The sequence below is a fragment of the Equus asinus genome, chromosome 24 (genome assembly GCF_041296235.1).
Source record: "Equus asinus isolate D_3611 breed Donkey chromosome 24, EquAss-T2T_v2, whole genome shotgun sequence".
Lineage (NCBI taxonomy): Eukaryota > Metazoa > Chordata > Mammalia > Perissodactyla > Equidae > Equus > Equus asinus.
Window position 1 is genome coordinate 27,990,831 of NC_091813.1, and position 19,479 is coordinate 28,010,309.

The 19,479-nt window shown below is 42.5% G+C and overlaps 1 protein-coding gene across 1 annotated transcript in view; it reads right to left on the bottom strand.

Annotated features, from left to right (window-relative positions):
* MDN1 (midasin AAA ATPase 1) overlaps nucleotides 1–19,479 on the bottom strand; it is a 162,033-nt gene that overhangs the window by 16,199 nt on the left and 126,355 nt on the right. Inside the window, exons 74-88 of the mRNA XM_014866691.3 lie at nucleotides 18,803–18,962; nucleotides 16,818–16,964; nucleotides 16,147–16,273; nucleotides 15,005–15,110; nucleotides 14,337–14,452; nucleotides 12,948–13,433; nucleotides 12,464–12,690; nucleotides 11,722–11,877; nucleotides 11,370–11,539; nucleotides 10,144–10,305; nucleotides 7,528–7,665; nucleotides 4,687–4,828; nucleotides 2,747–2,922; nucleotides 2,029–2,181; nucleotides 1,367–1,514 (exon numbers count right to left, since the gene is read on the bottom strand). Coding sequence (XP_014722177.3) covers nucleotides 1,367–1,514; nucleotides 2,029–2,181; nucleotides 2,747–2,922; nucleotides 4,687–4,828; nucleotides 7,528–7,665; nucleotides 10,144–10,305; nucleotides 11,370–11,539; nucleotides 11,722–11,877; nucleotides 12,464–12,690; nucleotides 12,948–13,433; nucleotides 14,337–14,452; nucleotides 15,005–15,110; nucleotides 16,147–16,273; nucleotides 16,818–16,964; nucleotides 18,803–18,962 — 2,614 coding nt within the window. The remainder of the gene's footprint in view (nucleotides 1–1,366; nucleotides 1,515–2,028; nucleotides 2,182–2,746; nucleotides 2,923–4,686; nucleotides 4,829–7,527; nucleotides 7,666–10,143; nucleotides 10,306–11,369; nucleotides 11,540–11,721; nucleotides 11,878–12,463; nucleotides 12,691–12,947; nucleotides 13,434–14,336; nucleotides 14,453–15,004; nucleotides 15,111–16,146; nucleotides 16,274–16,817; nucleotides 16,965–18,802; nucleotides 18,963–19,479) is intronic.

Here is a 19,479-nt window from a genome sequence, read left to right on the forward strand (position 1 = left end):
TTACTTTGTTAGCAAATAATTCTTTAATAGTTTATATGCACAATATCTTAAAGTCAGTCTGGATGTTTTTCTAGAGCAAATAGAAACTGTCAGTTTCTACACTGTCAGTGAATTTTAATTTTCTTACCTTTATGTTTGCTTGGTTACTGAATTTAACAGTGAAGTCAGATTGCAAAATTATAAGGTAATGACATGGCCTCAGAAGCAACAACTTACACTACGTTTAAAAGCAAACTAGAGATTCAGAGTGAAGAATGTTCCAAGCATGAGGAAAGCCCATATCAAACTCTTAATCAAATGGTTCTGGTTAATAAGTTCACAGATTTATTTAAACATGGAAAATGCACTTTAAAACTATGAGAGCCATATACTCATCTCCTAGATTTAAGAGATGTTAACATCCTGACATACTGTATCAAACTTCTGTCACTTGTTTTTTAAAAAAAATAAATGGTTCTGGATACAACTATCTAGATTCTGGATGCCTTTGCCATTCCTGCTTCCTCAGAGGTCACCATAACCTGAAGTTATATTATTCCTATCTCTGTTTTCATACATTTGATGTATCCATAAATAGTATATAGTATGTTTCTTATATTAAATTTGTATATAAGTAATACCTCTTATTCTTTTCTAACTTGCTATTTTTGTTCCAGTATGATGTGTTTAAAAAACACTTTTTTTAAAAATAGCTTTTCCAAATACGTAACTGATTCATTATGAAGCAGAGCGTGGCTAGCTTACATTTGTCTGTCTGGTTACCCACCATGATGGGGGGGCCCTCTATTATAGGAGCACCTCCTACCCAACACTTCCAATACCAGACGGCACTTCCTAGACAAGTCAGTTGGGTTGAACAATGGGTGACAGAAGCCCTAGATTACTGTCATGTGCCATGTGATTTCTCTCGGGATTATTCAATTCCATTCTGCATTTTAATGTCTTCCTATTTTAGACTAAACGCACAACATAAGCACAACAATCAATAACTGAAACAATCATTTCCCTAAGAAAGCTGTGACTGGGCTCCAGGGGCCAGGCCTGGGTACACCCAGACCGCACATCAACCCAAGAGATGGGCACATGGTGACGGCTGTGGGGAGATGGGGCTGTGTGTGATGAAGCACCACCCAGGCCCAGCAGCCCTGAACACAGGATAGGAGATGACAGTGCTAACTGAGACCTGCTGGCTTACAAGCTTTAGGTCTAATGAGACAACAAACACTACAAAGGAAAAGCAAACCATTTTCTCAAACTGGAATTGAGCTGACCAGACATGACTTATGACCTGACCGTGACACTAAACTCGGTTACTGCTCATTTTCAAGGAGTTCCAACTGGTCTCGTTAGGTTTCAAAAGACATACCTTCCCCTTCTTCACGGTCTGTGTCCTCATCACTGTTCTTGTTTTCGCTGTCTAGGTTTAAGTCATCCGGAAGGTCCAAGGCCTCAGGTTCTGGCAGCGTTTCCTGATTGCCATGATAAGGGTCCACCTCATTCTCATCATATTCTCTCTTGGGACAATGGAGAGAAAAAAAATAGAAATAAAAATTTTTTCTTTAAAGTAGCATTCACATATAATTAGTTCTAAGTAGTGATGCTGAGAGAATACAATGTCTCGTCCCTGAAGTTACCAGCACACGTTAAGAGTTTTACTAGCATTTTTAGAATTTTCATGATGGAACTTCAAACTTCACTTTCTGTGCAGGTTCTCCTCTGATAAGAGGTACTTTATTACTTAATCTCAAGAAGAAACTGAAGTTTATGAGGAGAAATATAGAAAGAGACCACAGGTTTTAGCTTCCAAACTACAGCATGAGCCCAAATAGCACGAAGACTACCTCACTGGTAACCAATAGTTAGACATTTTATGTCCTGATAAGAGGCTCCATTGCACATTCTTTTACGAGGAAATGGGAAAAACATTGATGAATAGGGAAAAAATGTCTTGAAACACCCCAAGAGCTGTGCAGTGCAGCAGCCCTGGCCTTGATTCAGGAGAGTGGATCAGTTTCAAATCCATATTACCTCATCTATTTGTTCATTAATTTTGTCTTGGCCTTGTCCATCATCAGCAGCTTCTGCTTCTTCCTTTTCTTCCTTCTTATCTTGCTGTTTTTTATCTCTGTTTGACTTCCCAGCATCCAAGTTGTCATCTTTAGCAACAAGTTCACAATCTTCCTAAATGTCAGAGGAAGAGAAAAAGACAAAATCATTACTCTCAATCTAACAAGCTGCTTTCATAGGTTGACTCTACCTAAAGTAGCTCTCAGACATATTTAATTTCTGCCCATTGGGCCTATCTCACGGAAATATCCAGCTGACAGGGTGTCATCCATGACCTGGAGAAAACAGTGTGGCTCTGCCCAGAAAAGCAGCAGTAATAGCAGGTGTGTGAACAGCGGAGTGGGGCAGGCTGTGCTGCTGCAGTGTCACAGCCAGCCCTGGAGTTCTCCGAAGCAGGGAGCTAGAGAAGGGCAGTGGCCACTAGCAGAACCAGAGCATCTGCCCTGAGTCTTCTTAACTTCCCTCCCCATAACACATGGGATGGTTCGGGTCAGGCTACTCCTCTAGCTCTGCATATAATCAGTAAGACAAGAGAGAGAGGGGGAAAAAAGAGAGATGGAAGAAGGAGAAGAAGAAAAATAAAGAAAAGGAAGAACAGTAATGACAGGGAGTGGTAGCTGGTGGGAAGACTGCCTCCCTCAACCTGGGGACTGTAGAATGGGGGGAATCTTCTAGTTACCTCATCCATTCCTGGTCCTGTTTCTTCAGTTTTACCGTCTTCTTCCTCCTCATCTTCCTCATCATCGTCATCACCCCAAAGCCTCTCATCTAGTTTGTCAGCTTCCTCACCATTCAGATCACCCATCTGTTTATCCAGGTCTCCACCCTCACTGTCTGATTTCTCATCATCCTCTTCTGAAAGGGAAGGCACTGAGCTTAGTTAAGCAGATCCCCGAACTGACCTGGTCCTGTGCATGCTGGAGAGGCATGGCCCCACTCCCTGGCAAGGGCTCCGCCTGGGATTTATTGCCTGCCTCTCTAGAACACTCAAGGGCTGATGCCTTTAGATCTGCTGAAGCAGTCCGACTGTGTTTCGCAAACTGTTACAAGGAACAATGAAGTCTGTGATACATTATGTTAACAGACAGGTAGAAGGGTAGTGGAATAGCTGTCAGGACGTCCAGTTCTAGTACGGGGGCGATATTCATCACGGGACTCAGCAAACTCACTGGGTTCTGGTTTCTTATTTGTGAAATGACAGAGTTGGAGTATGTATTTTCTAAGGTTCCCCCCCAGCTCCAACATACTATACTCCTATGATTTTATCTAACATCGAAAATCATGTGTGTGGCTCAATTAATCAGAATTTTCTTGCCACTGTCTTTGCTCAAGGACTCCTGTGCCAAAAGTTATATCCTTACGCTGCTTAGGGACGTGTACACTCTTCTACTCTGAGGTCAGCTTTCACGTTTGCAAGATCTTCACTTAGAATAAGATGTTCTATCTCAAATTAGCTTTGGACAGAAATTCAGGGCCATAGCTGAATTATGGTACAAACATATGACAGATGATGTGCTGTAAGAAATCACATTCTCAATTTTTAATGACAAGGGGAATGTTCATAATGTGTTAAATGAAAAAAAGCAGACTCTAGAACTGTTTACGGTCTGTGTGTAAATATATGCAATAAATGGAAAGTAATAAACCAAAATTTATCAAGTTGTTTGGGTGGTAGGACTAAGGGGTATCTATTTCATTCCTATATTTTTGCTCTGAATCACCTACCACAAACATCTACTATTTTTGCAACTAGGAAAAAATATATATTTTTTTCTTTTTTGAGGAAGATTAGCCCTGCGCTAACATCCACTGTCAATCCTCCTCTCTTTGCTGAGGAAGACTGGCCCTAAGCTAACATCCATGCCCATCTTCCTCTACTTTACATGTGGGATGTCTGCCACAGCATGGCTTGCCAAGCGGTGCCATGTCCACACCTGGGATCCAAACTGGCGAATCCTGGGCCACCAAAGCAGAGCACACAGACTTAACTGCTGTGCCACTGGGCTGGCCCCATATTTTTTAAAATTTACCCTGAACAATTTACTTTTGAGCTGAGAGCCAAGCTCCTTGTTCTTTCTTCCCTGAAGAGCACTGCATCTAGCACACCTAGAGGCAGCCAGCACATCAGTAAAGGTGTCAGTTACTCAGAGAAAATCTCCAAAACTGACTACAGACTTCTGTCTCGGTGGAGATGGCGATGGCGCAAGCACATGCTCATGTTTTCTTTATTTTATTTTATTTTTTAAAGATTGGCATCTGAGCTAACAACTGTTGCCAACCTTCTTTTTCTCCCCAAATCCCCCCAGTACATAGTTGTATATTTTAGTTGTGAGTCCTTCTAGTTGTGGCATGTGGGATGCCGCCTCAACGTGGCCTAATGAGCTGTGCCATGTCCACACCGAGGATCTGAACCTGCGAAACCCTGGGCTCCCACAGTGGAGCTCGCGAACTTAACCACTTGGCCACGGGGCCGGCCCCCTGATGCTTTCATTTGCAGTTATGCAAAGTAATGAACTTCTTCCAAAAGATTATAATAGGCTCCCTACTGGAAACATGTAACTTCTTGAATAAAATATTTACTTTTCAAAAACAAGAACGAAGTGACAGATAATCTCAAACCTTGTTCTTCAAGCTCGCCATCATGCATTTTCCCATCAAAGTCTTCTGACATCTCAATGGCATTATCCTCGCCTTTAATGTCCGATTTTGAGTCAGGATCCTCTTTATCCTTTTCTTGACCCTTCTGAAATGTATCTTCTGCCTGTATCAATAAACATTATATAAAACAAACAAACATTCTAACTTCACTAATGTTTACTCAGCTCTAAATAGAATATAAATACATACAAATGTTAATGGTGTAACGTTGTCTCCAGATAGAGGAAAAAGGAGAACCTACAGAGAGAACCACACACAATAATTTCTGGTTTGCTTTAATATATTTTTTTTTAAAGATTTTTTATTTTTCCTTTTTCTCCCCAAAAAGGCTTAGGCCCCCTGGTACATAGTTGTGTATTTTTAGTTGTGGGTCCTTCTAGTTGTGCTATGTGGGACACGGCCTCAACATGGCCTCACAAGCGGTGCCATGTCCGTGCCCAGGATCTGAACCAGTGAAACCCTGGGCCACCAAAGGGGAGCAAACCAACTTGGCCACGGGGCCAGCCCCTACTTTAATATTTCTATAGTTAACTTCCAGTTTTATTGCATTTGTGATTAGAGAATATAGAATTTTGTTGAGGTTTTCTTCATGAGAATTTTTTAAAAATCCAGACATATTTAAAAAGAATATGCATTCTCTCTCTGTAGGATAAAAAATTCAACCTTATTATATTGTCTATATCTTTAATGTCACTTTGATCTCTTAGGACAGTATCCCACTGTGAATGTGATTTTGTTCACTTTTCTTTAAACTATATATTCCTAATTAATCCATGTGATATTTGGGGCAAAAGATTCACAACTGTTCTCTCTTTCATTATGGTTAAATTTCAAAAGTCCTTTTTAAAAATACAAAAGTAATAAAATCTCATTAAAAGAATTCTAAACAAAACAGAAAGAGTAAGGTTCCCATGGCACCACCATCCTGTGAAATTCCCAGAGAAACTCCCAGCAGTGACACCTGGTGCATCTTTTCATCCATGAATACAGCAACACACACACAGTAATATAGGTGGTATGTATCGATACTTGCCTCCCAACGTCTTTTAAAAAGGGACCATGCTTTACAAACTGTTTCGCAATGTGCTTTTCAACTTTAAAAAAAGTCTCCTAGATATATTTCCATGCTGATACACATAAATCTATCTCATTCTGTTTAACTAATTTATAGTATTGCTCTGCATAGATGTTGTCATAATTTAAATAATTCCCTCCTGATGAGTATTTGGATTCTTTCACAATTTTCACCATTATAAACAATGCTGTAGTGAACATCCTTGTATAAACACACCCCCTCACACACATTTATCTTTGACCCTTATTAGCATTTCTATAAGAAAACATGGAATTTGTAGGTCAAAGAATACACATGATTTAAAATCTATTAGATAGCCAAATTGTTCTGATAGCTTTTTATCTCCACTTAAGCTTTTTTTGCATTGGACTGTACTTTCCTATTAGCTTTACATAAAATTTTTTTCCATTAGAAAAGTACTGTGTGTTGATTAAGCTAAATTTGAGAAATACAGAGAGACAAAATGTATATATTAGACAGAGCTCCAACAAAGAAACACTAGGATTACTCTTTTGGTTCTTTATTTTCTTTCCAGTGTTTCCTTCAAAGGAAGACAGGAAGTTTGAAGTGGATTGCTCCTTTATTTTTAATAGCTATAATCATACCTTAAATAAAAAGAAATGTCACTACCTCTTATTTCTTCAAGTTGGAGTTGATTAATCTAAATGACTGACAGTAGCATGTACACCAAAAAAAAAAAAAAAAAAAATCACTCCCAAATGAGATAGGCATTTAAAAAAGCAACACAACAATCTTAGTCCAAAGTATTTGAATATTTCAAACGCATTCTTGATTCCAACAAAAAAAAGGCATAGATTAAAAGTTTTCAGGGGCTGTCTCCAGGGCCAAGTGGTTAAGTTCGCGTGCTCCGCTGCGGCGGCCCAGGGTTCGGATCCTGGGCATGGACATGGCACCGCTCATCAGGCCACATTGAGGCGGCGTCCCACATCCCACAACTAGAAGGACCTGCAACTAAGATATACAACTGTGTACAGGGGGGTTTTGGGGAGATAAAGCAGAAAAAAAAAAAAAAGACTGGCAATAGTTGTTAGCCCAGGTGCCAATCTTTAAAAAAAAAAAGTTTTCAACATATCTTAAAGACATACAGCAACCAAACCTATTAATAGCAAACATGCGGCATTATTCTTTTGGGTTTTTTTTTCCCTCCCCAAAGCCCCAGTACATAGTTGTATATCCTAGTTGTAAGTCCTTCTAGTTCTTCTATGTGGGATGCCGCCACAGCATGGCTTGATGAGTAGTGTGTAGGTCCATGCCCAGGATCCGAACTGGCAAACCCCAGGCTGCCAAAGTGGAGTGTGAGAACTTAACTACTACGCCACCGGGCCAGCCCCAAGGGGCATTATTGTTTAATGCAATTATCACTTAAAATAGCCAAGTTTTCTACCCTTAAATGAACCACTAATAAAAATATTCTCTAGAAAATGATCAGTAAAAATCTCCCTGTTCAAAATTAAAATTTTTTAAAATCATTTCCTTCTCAAATTTATAGCCATAACCAATGACTGAGTTGCAAAGTTCCTTTCTGTGGTCTTTGAGCTTTTTAATAACACTCACTCTCAAAGCTCTAGTATTCTTAGGGCTCCACAGATCAGTTTGAAACCATTAAGCTAGAAAAAAACATTTATGTGTGAATTTAAATATTGAAAACAAGGGGAAAAGGGAGAGAGCTTCTGTAAACTGTATTCGTATTTCACATGAAAACGTACCTGTTCTTCATTTTCTATCCGGTCACTCACATCTTTCATGCCCTCGCCTTCTCCAATTCCACCCCCCTCATAGTCATGAAACTCAGTTGCTCCCTCTCCTGCTGAGTCTTCCATAAATTCTTTGGGCAGGCAAAATCCCTTGAAAATAAAAGAGTGAACAGTTGGGCAAAAAGCAAAAAAAGGGGGATTTCCAGTCCTGTCACAGAAAAAAAAAATTTAAACAAACAATTCTTTCTCTAGCTCAATATTTTAAATCTGATGGAAGTACAGTAGGCCTCCGATATTCTTTTCTTCCTTGGTGATAAGTTATTACACAGTTTCAAAGCTTGACAACAGATTTAATATATGAGGCTTTTGACTTTGTAGAGGTGTCTGGTGTGTGGTAACATGCCATTTTGCCAAGACAAAAATTTGAATGAAGTATACTAGATGGTATTTATGAGCAAGTCATTGAGGGAAGGTGGCACCTCTCAGTGTCTAAATCCCAAAGGGGTTTTGTCCTTTACTTCTCAAATTAGTAAGCCTGAGAGGATTGAGAAAGACATTTAACCCAGGAGGTCCAGCAACTTGAAGCAGATGCTACAAGTGGGAGATTTCATTTTTACTTTAAAAATCGAAGAAAATTTTGTGTGATACTCCCCAAATAACATGTTAATTTTAATGTAAAAAAAATACACCTTCCTCCCAATTCTTCAAGTGCATCTGTCACTCCTGGGTAACATGCCACATCAAGCCTCAGCTGTTTGCTGCCATGGCACCTGGCTCAGTGTGGGGTCTGGAGTGAAGAACAAGGTCAGATACAATAACACTCCTGAAGTGTTAACAACACCATATTTCATGTTGGAAAACAGCCTGAAAAAAAAATCAGCTACTTCTGTGGAGGACAAAAATGAATAGAAGAATAAGCAGAACAAAACAGTGGTTGTCAATCAGAAATTTTAATTTTCTCAGAGAAAATACAAGCTACCAAGATATTTGTCAATCTGAGGGTGAAAATGCACTAAAAACAAGCTGTCGACTAATAAGGAATTAAGATCCAAGACTAGCAAACACTGCCTGTGACTTAGTTACACAGAAACAGCTTTGTATGGATTAAATGCTTTACAACCTACATCTATGGTCTTAGCACTGTGTCCAATCTACTTTCAGTTTCCCTCAAAGCTCAGAAAGGATACGAATACAGTTTGGACGCAAATTTAAGGAAAGGCAAACTGACCTTCAGGACATGTATTCCTGTAAAGTAGATTGAAAAATACATTTTGATTAACTTACCTAATTTTTCCATCGAGCTACCTTATTCTAAAAGAAATATGCTTAAATGCAGGCAGAATAAGACCAAACAGGAAGGCGATTCAGATGTCCTACCGCAGTAGCTACAGCTGGGACAGCCACTGGGCTCCCAACACTCTGTTTCTATCAGAATGACTTCCACCCCACCCCCAACCCAAGTCACAGCTGATTAAGCTAAATGATTGAGAACACACACAAACACCTCCAAAACACAGGGAAGTTGAACAAGCCAGTCATTCTAGAACTTGTCAGACGAGCAATAGTGCACATGGACAAACACAGCTGACCCAAGTCTCAGGGCACCCTCACCATACACTGTCCTGCCACTGTCCTGTGCAGTGTTTCCTCCAAGAAGCAGTGGAATGTAAGGTCAGCTCCGTGCCCATCAGATAGAGGGGGTAAATGTGAGACTCATTCATTTATTTACTACTCAACAAATACACATATTTATCACCTAGATACAAGGCATGGGCTTGCCTCTCACTTTTTAACCCATTCCAGTAACCCAAAGACTCAGAACTAAGAGCTCTTGACTGTTTACAAGAAGCCTAGACCCCAACTTCAGTTTGTAAATTCCTGCCTTCCTCAGGTAAATCTCATCTGTAATGTGCTTAGATTTGGAGAAAATCATGGAATACTAAGGAAACAAAACAAACAACTATATATTCAATTGAAGGTGGGTCTCACAAAAATGGTAACGAACATAAGCAGATCTCATTTTATAAACAAGGAAACTGAGGCTCAGAGAGGTTAAGTGACTAACTTAGAGTCCGAGAACTGGATATCCCCAAACGGCACTTACCACACCATGTTGGGTCTGTTAGATTTGACTGTCTCTTGCTCTTGAATTTCAAGGGTAGGGTCTACAGTCTCTACAACATCAGTGCTTTCAACAGTTCTGGCTACATGGCTGAATGAATGGATGACTTCCCTATTAAAGAAAGATGCTCCTCCTAAAAGCCCCACTATCATTTCATCACAATTAAATATAAATGATTAAAAGAAAACATAATAGGCTTAAGGATTCATCTATCCCACAAGTCTAGCTCAGAGTTGTCAGACAGAAGGGTGTGAACACAAAGCAACAGCCTTAGCCTCTGGAGTCTAGGGAGTTCATCAATGGGGGCCCTGCAGGTTCTAAGACTTTACTAGAAACACGCTTAGTAACAGGGTGCCAGATAAAGCCCTAAAAAATCCACAGGGAGAGCAAATCACCTCCTGCTATTTGTGAAGGTCCAAAATAAAAGCCCGTCAAACCACACACTAATGGCTTCAGAATATGTGGGTACCAGCTGCCCCGTGGTGCGCCATATGAACAGTCCTTACCTTCTGGGCGAGCTCTGTAAAGACCTGGGCAAGCACAGAGAGCAGCTTCGCAGTGCTACGGTGAGTTGCCAAAGCATTGGTCAGGAAGAAGAGGACGAGGTCTGAGTACCTGGAGAGCATGGGCAGCAGGCGCACCAACAAGCAGCAGGACTGGCTGAAGAACTAGGAGCAAAACAGATCAGAAGGCCTGCTCACACTGCTTAATGGGTACCAGGTTTCCTTTTGGGGTGATAAAAAGCATTCTGGAACTAGATAGCAACAATGGTTGTACAACATTGTGAATGTACCAGATGTCACTAGTGCTAAGTTTTGTGTATTTTTTTTTTCTGGAGGAAGATTAGCCCTGAGCTAACATCTGCCACCAATCCTCCTCTTTTTGCTGAGGAAGACTGGCCCTGAGCTAACATCCTTGCCCATCTTCCTCTACTTTATATGTGGGACACCTGCCACAGCATGGTTTGACAAGCAGTGCACAGGTGTGCACCCAGGATCTGAACCGGCGAACCCCAGGCCCCTAAAACAGAATGTGCGAACTTAACCACTACACCACCAGGCTGACCCCAAGTTTTACATGTATTTTAACACACATACATACACACACACTTGCTCTTTGAGATGTCTTCCTTGTTCACACAAACCCTCACTAAAGTACACTTTAAATTATTAGTCACTTAAGCCTCATTTAGTTAACAAGGTTTTTTTGTTTTGTTTTGAGTTTAAATAAAATGTATATAAACAAATTCTATGGGGAATCAAAGTTGGCACTAGAGGCAATGCTACAGAATAACATATAATGTCCTACAAAATTAGTTGCTTCTCTGGACTTACTATAGCGACAACAACTTCTTCCTCTGCTGACTTACTGTGAAGGGAATGGTGTCTGCAGAATATGGCCATTAACCCTTAGTTGATGGCAGCAACATCCAGCATTAACGTCAAACAGCCAGGATGATGCGAGTAGGATATGAAAGAATCCCAAGATAACGGATATTCTGGACTGCTAGCAGTTTTGCACCTATACATCTTCCACTTGTAACCCTCAGCTAGCAAGCTCTAAGCTTTTCAAGTTTGTCAATGACATTTACACATATAAAGAGATCAAGTCCTCAGTGATTTTGCCAGGGAGGCCTGCTCTGGGACCACCCACGTGGAGTGAGGTGAAACCCATTCTCCCTTTGCCCGGCCCACTCTGGACAGCAAGAAGCTTGTAAAGAACCATTGATTACCATGTGCTTTGATGCTGTGCCATCCTCACCATATGATTTCAGCCTCTCCAACAGCTCAGAGACAGCGGAAATTATTTTCTGCACATGCAAAGTGCTCACATCAGCCCAGAAGTCATCCTCTAAGAGTTTTGTTAGATGTCCTGATTGTAGTCTCTCAAAGTCTGCTGCCTCTTTCAAAATTCACAGAAAAGAACACCATGATGAATAACAGAAAAGAAACCCTTTTCATCTCCATTCACCCACAATCATCATTTCTAACATCTGTCCTTAAATATTTAGCCAGAAAACTAAATCATCAAATAAAAAATTAAATCAAGTATAAAACTAGTTTTTTGCCTGATTTCAGACATACCATCCTCTTCTTGTGGTTTTGTTTGGTCAGTGTCCTCATCTATCTTTTTACTGCTTCTTTCTGCTAAGTTCTGGATGGCATAAAGGATGGCCCGGATGGCAGTTTCCATTTGCTCTGAAAAATCTTCCACAAACCCTTCATCCAATATTTGGTTTCCTAGTAAGTGATATGGTGCAAAAGAAACAAACAAAAAATCATTTGCTTCAGTGCCTCTGGAAATCATTTGCAATCTTCATTTGTTATTTTAACAAACAGCCACCCGTTAAGCACCTACTATGGGTGAGCCCCTGTGTCAAGCTGTGCTGGATACAAAGATAAATGAGACACATTCCTTGTTTAGATAAATCTACAAGTTTATTGCCTTGTATTGAAACAATTTTGCTCTAAGAATGCCAAAAATAATAGTTAGGTTGGTGTGTATGAACACCAGCTTAGTCCAAATATTAGCCTTCAGCTTTCCAGTCTAAGGGAGAACTGTCTGTAACAGCCTGGTGAGCCTGTGCTGCCTCCCTACACCTGTGCTACAACGTAAGTGACATGACGACCATCCAGAAGTAAGGCTCTCAAACAATGGGGCACAGAAAGTTGAGCTGTGGGTGACAACCACACCTGTGTGCCTTAGAACCCTGCCCAGATATGTCCAGAACAAAACATAATGTGTCCTTAGGATAATCTAGACTTCAATCTACAAGACATCATTCTTATGCTGGGCTTTTATTTCCTTAGTGAACAACAGTCCTACCTCCTTGGCTGCCTGAAGCAAGTAAATGTGTCTTCCAGGTGGTAAAGTCATCTGTAGCTTTATTGATCTCTCCTCTTACATATTCCAGGCTCTCAACTAATGCCATTTGTTGATCCGTTTGCTCAACCTCCATCCCTGGAAGAATGAACAAGGACTCTAGGCCTTGCAAATGAGCTGACACCTGGGACAGGCAACTCAGCCCAGAAGAGCAAACTTCAAAATCTTTCCTGCAACAACAGAAATGCCACAATGTTGAAAGGAAGGAGCTACCACACACACACCCCTCCCTCCAACCACTAGAATGTAGGCAGGGCAAAAGTCACTGAATCTGAAGATTTATAGCTAGACATACGCCACAAAGTACTATGCAGGTCCACTGAAAAACGGAGGACTGCAGCATAATCCCTTTCATAATTTTATCCCATTACTAAACTCTGAAGCACCCAAACACACAGAGAAAGAGTAAAGACATAGGCTCACTCACCAAGAATGAAAAAGGGTCTCACAAGACTGCTGCCTAATTTTGTCAATGTCAGCTTTCACTGTTTTAATGGTTTTCAGCATCTCTGTTAATCTCGCAGTTGACTGTTGCCAAAGCTGGTCCTGTTTCCGCATTCGGCAACCAGAGGGCAGCTGATTTCCGGGTACTGGGGATGGGTACCTCAGATCTGATGGGATAAGGTCTGGCACTGCTCCAGAAAGCTGTCCCGTGCTGACCTCTGGTCCTTCCGGGTAGGGAGCAAAAGGCTGACCCTGTGCGTGGGCATCACCTTGGTCTGGAGCCAGCCCTGCACTGGGGCAGCACTGGAGGAGCCAGGAGAGCTGCTCAAGCAGGATCTGGCTCTGCATGGCCAGGTGCTGCAGCCTCTCCGTCCACTGCTGCACACCGTCCTGAGGGGGGAAGGCCACGGGGTATACCAGTGGCCCCGTCAGCCTGCCATGAATTTCCTGCACACAGCTGAGGAGGTTCCTATGCAGAGAAACACACGAAGAAAACAGACGGCACCTTAAACTGTGTCACCATGTTGTTTTTAACAGTAAATTCCATTTTTTCTGAACTAATATGGGCTTTTTCACATTATCAAGAGAGGATCCACCAGATAGCTAAGAAGTCTGTTGAAATACCTTTAAAGTACGTAAACATAACCTTCAGTCTTTCAGGAGAAGTATCAAAACTCACTGTTTATCACCTGCCCCCTTACAGCCCACTTACATCCAACACAGTCATATCACTGCAGTAATTTCAACTATTATTTAAAGAACAAAAAATCCAGTAACTGCAGTATACTTTGCTAGATAAACCCTTATGAGTGGAGCAGAAAACAGCTGAAGTCGAAGTGATTACATTCTGGAAATACTCTCTCTCAGCCAAGAATCTGCTCAACAGATGACAAGAGGCTTCCTAACTGTCCTCACCTTTTTAAAAACCTATTTCTGTTGAGGAGCGTCCATGTATGGTTCAGCTTTGCAACTCAGTGATCCAAACAGCCTAACAAACTGAAGCTGACTCAAATCTGATCTATGCCCAGAGCCTGGGATGCCCACGCACCATGAACACAACCCTGTCTCTCAGCCCATATGGACTATCAACCACGAATGCCCTCATTCCAGACCCAGGAGTAGTTCAGCCATGGGAATTTTTACTGACTCAGCCCCGAACTCATCCCCCAGGCCCCATTCTCCCAAGAGGTGTTGCCAGAACCAGGGGGCAGAGGCATATCACAAAAAGCACGGGGCAGAGCCAAGAGAAACTCAGCCAGCTTCTTTGGGACTCAAATTTCTTTTCACAACTGAGAGCAACATGTGCAGCAACTCTGAGCTGACTCACACGATTCTTCCTAATTCACGCCACAACCAACTAGTCAGCGGATACCTGAGGAGGATCCATTGCTCAGTCAGTGTTGTCAGGGAGCGCCGCTGTCGGATAAGCATCTTCATCAAATGTGCCGAGAACCCTTTACACCGCTCCACATTGCCAATGCCCATTTCCTGGCAGGAGGAGGAAGAAAGCATGCTGAAAGTGTTGCTGGCAAACACCACCACCCATGTGGGCGCCACGGGAAAGCTGCTGCACCGAATACCCTCTGGGGAAGAGTCCCACTTAAATAAGCTTTGGATGTGCTGCACTCTACAGGAGACACATTCATCTCTTTGAGCAGTGCTTCTCAAATCACACTTCCACAGATCATTGATACTCCATGAACAGGAACTAGGTTTAACACCAAAATTGGATATTAGTGGTCTTTTCCCAATTCACAAGGGGAAAAAGATCTGAAGATGGCATTCTCAATTTGATGTTTTACTTCCATAATCTTTCTTATGCATTTGGTCCTACTGGCAAATGAGACTAACAGCATTTATTATAAATGCTGTCTAAGCAGAGCAAAATTACATTGATTTATACCGTAAGTTTAATGATGGTCTGCAAATGCTCAGTCACTTCCTGAATGGGCGTTATCACTTGACAAGGTCTGAGAACGCTGCCCAGGGATGAACAGGGCAGCTCCCCTGGCCCCGTAGCTCTGAGTTCTGCCACTTTACCTTGGCAGGAGCTGCCAGAGTTGCACTAAGCCTCGCGTGCCGTGCAAGAGAGCGATAAAAATACTTCTGGCACCCATCCCACGAAGACAAGATTTCTCTAAGCAGCCTGGAAAAGAAATCAACATGATTTACTTCATTAAAACCACTATCTCCCACCTCAGATCCTGAAGACTCCAAGACCAGTATATTTAGCCACAACCAAAAGCCAAGAGTCTAAACAGATTTATTCCTTTGAGGACTCATTCAGTCAGCGCTCACCAGTCGTTTAAGCAAAGGACATATTATATACCTTCACCTGGAAGCATAAGGGTGAAATAAATTATGATGACAGTATGGTTTCCTCAATGAAAACTTTATAACTATCTTGGCAATGGAGGATAGCGGTCATAAATTCTGATGCCTACAGGGGCCAAGCAGATAACATAAATGATTAAGGGCGGCCAGGCACCAAATGATACATGGCAATGACAGCTGACCCCAATGTGGGAGAAGCAACAGGGTTGTTGGGAACCACAGTGAAGTGGAGAGCATGTGCCCTGTTAAAAGGAAGGAGCTACAGTCAACTTCTGACCACATGGGCAAAAATGAAAATGAAAAAATGAAAATCCAGAATGGCTGTGTACAATTTCTATTTTTTACAATGTTGTACTGAATTCAAGGTTAAAGCACTGAGAGGGCCACTGAGCAACCAAAACACAAATGTATGCCGGCCCCAAGCAGATCATCACGTACAACCACCTGTGCGACAGCTACGGACAGAGGGAGCTCTATCTCAAACGCTTACAGGCTCTCAAGAAGATGTTAGAACTTCTAAGAGGTTTATGTATATGAAACAGCTAAAAATGTGGCCACCCTCTCACAGATTTTCACTGTACACTCGACTCAAGTGAGGAGATCTCAGAAAAATCAAAAGGACTAAAAATAATGGGAGTGGCGAATATGAGGAGGAAAGAGAAAGGAAAAGGAAAGAAGGAAACCAATACTTCCTGACTGCTCACCATGTGCCAGACCCTGAGCCAGGCACTTTCCTATCTTGATGTTCTCTTTAGAGCAACGGTGGGAGAGGTATTGCTATCCCCATTTTGGCAAAGGAGGACTTGAGGCTTCAACGACTTGCTCCATTTACAACTAAAAGAACAAACCTGGAGTCAGCCTCCTGAGTGCTGCTGACTACAGACAGGGCGCTCCGGAGATCTAACGGGCGAAGGCGAAGCACCTCTTGAGGGTTTTTTGAACGGGCCCAGGCAAGACCTTTGCGATATGACAAACCTAGGAAATAGAGAGTATGCACTTAGGTGAAGCAACTCGAGAGCGAATGGGTGTGACATGCCCCCTGGCCCCTGCTCAATGCCACTGCTACTCAAAGTCCAGCCCCCAGAACAGCATCACCCAGAAGCCTGTCAGAGAGCAGACTCTCAGCCCCTGCCCCACACCCACTGAACCAGAATCCACTTCTGCACTTTAACAAGATTCCCCAAGTGATTTGTACACACATTCTAGTTTGAGAAGCCTTGCTCTCTAAGCTATGTTGGAAGGGTGGGTGCTGTGCAACATACAGTGATGAAAATAAAAAATATGGTTTCTGAAAAACTTCATTACAAGACTGTGAAAATATCTGGAGATCACAAATGGTTCACCGTAGGACTGTCGTATGTGTGACTGGAACTCTCAGGATGGCATTTCAAAACCCTGCCTGCCACCTTCTGTTTCCCACCATCTCAACAGTCTCTAGAAATTTCCCCCATTTTCAACGTTGTTTCTCTCCCTAAAAGCTGGTGATTACACTTCATAGGGTTTCGAGCGAGAACCTTACCAGTTTTTGCAAGGTGTTTAAAGAGGTCTGCTAAAGCTCGCTGCTTCCGCATGAGAATGTGCTTGGCTTCGGACCGCTGCTTCTCCTTCTCTGCAGAGGGCTCCACCTTTAGGCTCTGCAGCTCACTCACAGAGGAAATGACTTCACCTGAGGAAAACAAGGAGGAAATTCAGAAATCCCAAGGGCTTGTAATGTGTTAAAATTAGCTAAGACCAAGGACATTCTGGGAAAAGAGGACCACATGTCATTCATCTTCATATCCAGGATAACTAGCATAGTCCCTAGTATTTGGTAAATTCTCAAATACCATGAGGTCAAGATGCATGGAAATACAAAAATAAAAACATAGAATTTCATATTTCTTGACAACAAAAAACCCAAATAAAAGTAGATCATCTTTGTTTTTAGGAGTTTTATAATCAATCAAGCAAAAAGCACTCAATGAGCACCAACTATGTGCAGTGATTTACTTGAACTTAAATCCTCTGAGGCAAATTTCCAATAACAATACATATTGAGTTTCTACCCTGTACCTGATACTTGGTAGATGTTCTTTTAATCTGCACAACTCCAGAAGCGAGTGGCTACTCCAAGAGGTCTAGTCACTTTCTAAAGGCCATTCAGCTAAAGAGTGAACTTGAAAACAGGACTTGAACGCTGGCCTAACCGACCCCAAAGCCCAAGTTCTTTCTTCAGCACCATGCTGCCTTCCTGCCACAGGCTGCACTACGGGCTGACTGCGTCCCTCCACATTCACGTTCAAGTTCTACTCCCCAGAACCTCAGAACGTGACTGTATTTGGAGAGAGGGCCTTTAAAGAAATGATTACGGTAAAATGAGGCCATACGGGTGGGCCCTAATCCAACCTGACTGGTATCCTTACAAAAAGAGGAGATTAGGACACAGATACTCAGAGTGGGGGAAGACCATGTGAAGACACAGAGAGAAGACAGCCATCTACAAGCCAAGAAGAGAGGCCTCAGAAGAAACCAACCCTGCTGACACGTTGATCCTGGACTTTTAGCCTCCAGAACTGTGAGAAAATTAATTTCTGTTGTTTAAGCCACCCAAATACGTGGTACTCTGTTGTTAAGGCAGCCCTAGCAAACTAACCTAAGCAGTCTAGTCTTCCAGATGAGAGCAAGCGCACTGCAGACATTACTGACAACGCAGGAGAGTTTAGAGAGGGGAGAAGGTTCTGCATTGGACAGAGCGTGTGCCCTTTCGGGAAGATGCACACGGGACCTGTATTCCATTCACCCTCATCATCAGGCTTAGGCCAGCAGGTCATCTTGACCAATGGATAATAGACTATTAATCTAACAAGTTTTAAAAATAAAGAGCTCTTTGAGATCGGACTGCAGTCTCATTAAAGAAGGACGAGCTTCACTCTGATACCATGCTCACTGGAGGTAAGGGTGGGGGAAGTGGTAAAAGGCTGCCAAGGGCCCAAACAATCTATGAAGTTCTGGATTGCCTTCCCCAGACACTGCTGTTATACCAAGAGCAAATCTTGGCTCTCAACTCCCCTGAGCAAGGACAGCCAGGAAGATGAGACTGCTACACCTCTTCGAAGCGAAGAAAGCAAGAAAAGGACTGGATCAATCATTTTCCTTTAACTCAAGAGAGACAACATTTTGAGAGGTGTGGACAGCTTAGAGACTCTGGGAAATCCATCTCCATGCCCCTTTACTCATGCCCCGAGCCAATAAAGGCCAATACAGACAAGGCTGTTGTAGAAAATGGCCTAACTTAGCACTAGTTAACATGACAGGAGGACAAGATGAAAATTGTGACAGTCTGTGTGGTCTCAATTGGCTCCTGTCTCCGGGCTCTGCTGGTTTTTAGCCCAGTTGTTTATTCAAGTAACTGTTCAACACTATTCAAGATGTCAAAAAAGGATGTACTAATTCCCAGCCCTCCCAGGCTACTGGGGACAACAGAGAGAGCAAACCCCACCCTTGCCCCTGGCTGCCAGCACCCACCGGTGAACTGATCGAGGCCCTCCACCAGGTGAGGCAGGCAGCTTTCCTTCATGAGCGTCAGGCACAACTTCCTCATTCGTCTCATGAGCTTCGGCAAGCGACGCAGAAGCTCCCCCTCCAAGGAGAAAGGAGCACCCTGACACTGTTCTGGAACCGTGGGCTATGAGATAGAGCACTGGTTAGTCTCCCTGCCAAGAAAATAGTAATAGTACTAACCTGCATGGCACTAGATTTAAATGCTGTACCCCTCCACACCCCTAGCTCAGCAAATATTAAATGCTCTTCTCACCGCCTCTGAAGTCTCACAAGAACAAATGTAGCATCACCAAAATGAAAATAGGCATGTGCACCATGGGTATTTAGAAAACTGTCTTGCTGCTCCAGGTGAGATAACTACAGCAGAAGGTCCCCTGGACCTACCTCGGGCACTGCTTTCTGTGCCAGCCAAGAGGAGACTCCAGTTCTGATCTATGAACGCAGCAGAATGAATAATACAACTGCTACTCTGAGGGGCTGTGCTGCACTGCGTTTCTCAGACACACACATAAGCCTAAACCGATCCACCAAACCCTGCTTCTACTAGCATCTCTCCCCACCCTCCACTTCCTGATTAACAGCTCAAAAATCAGGAACCCAGATATTAGATGAAGGGAAAAGCGTTCATCCATCAGGGGCAT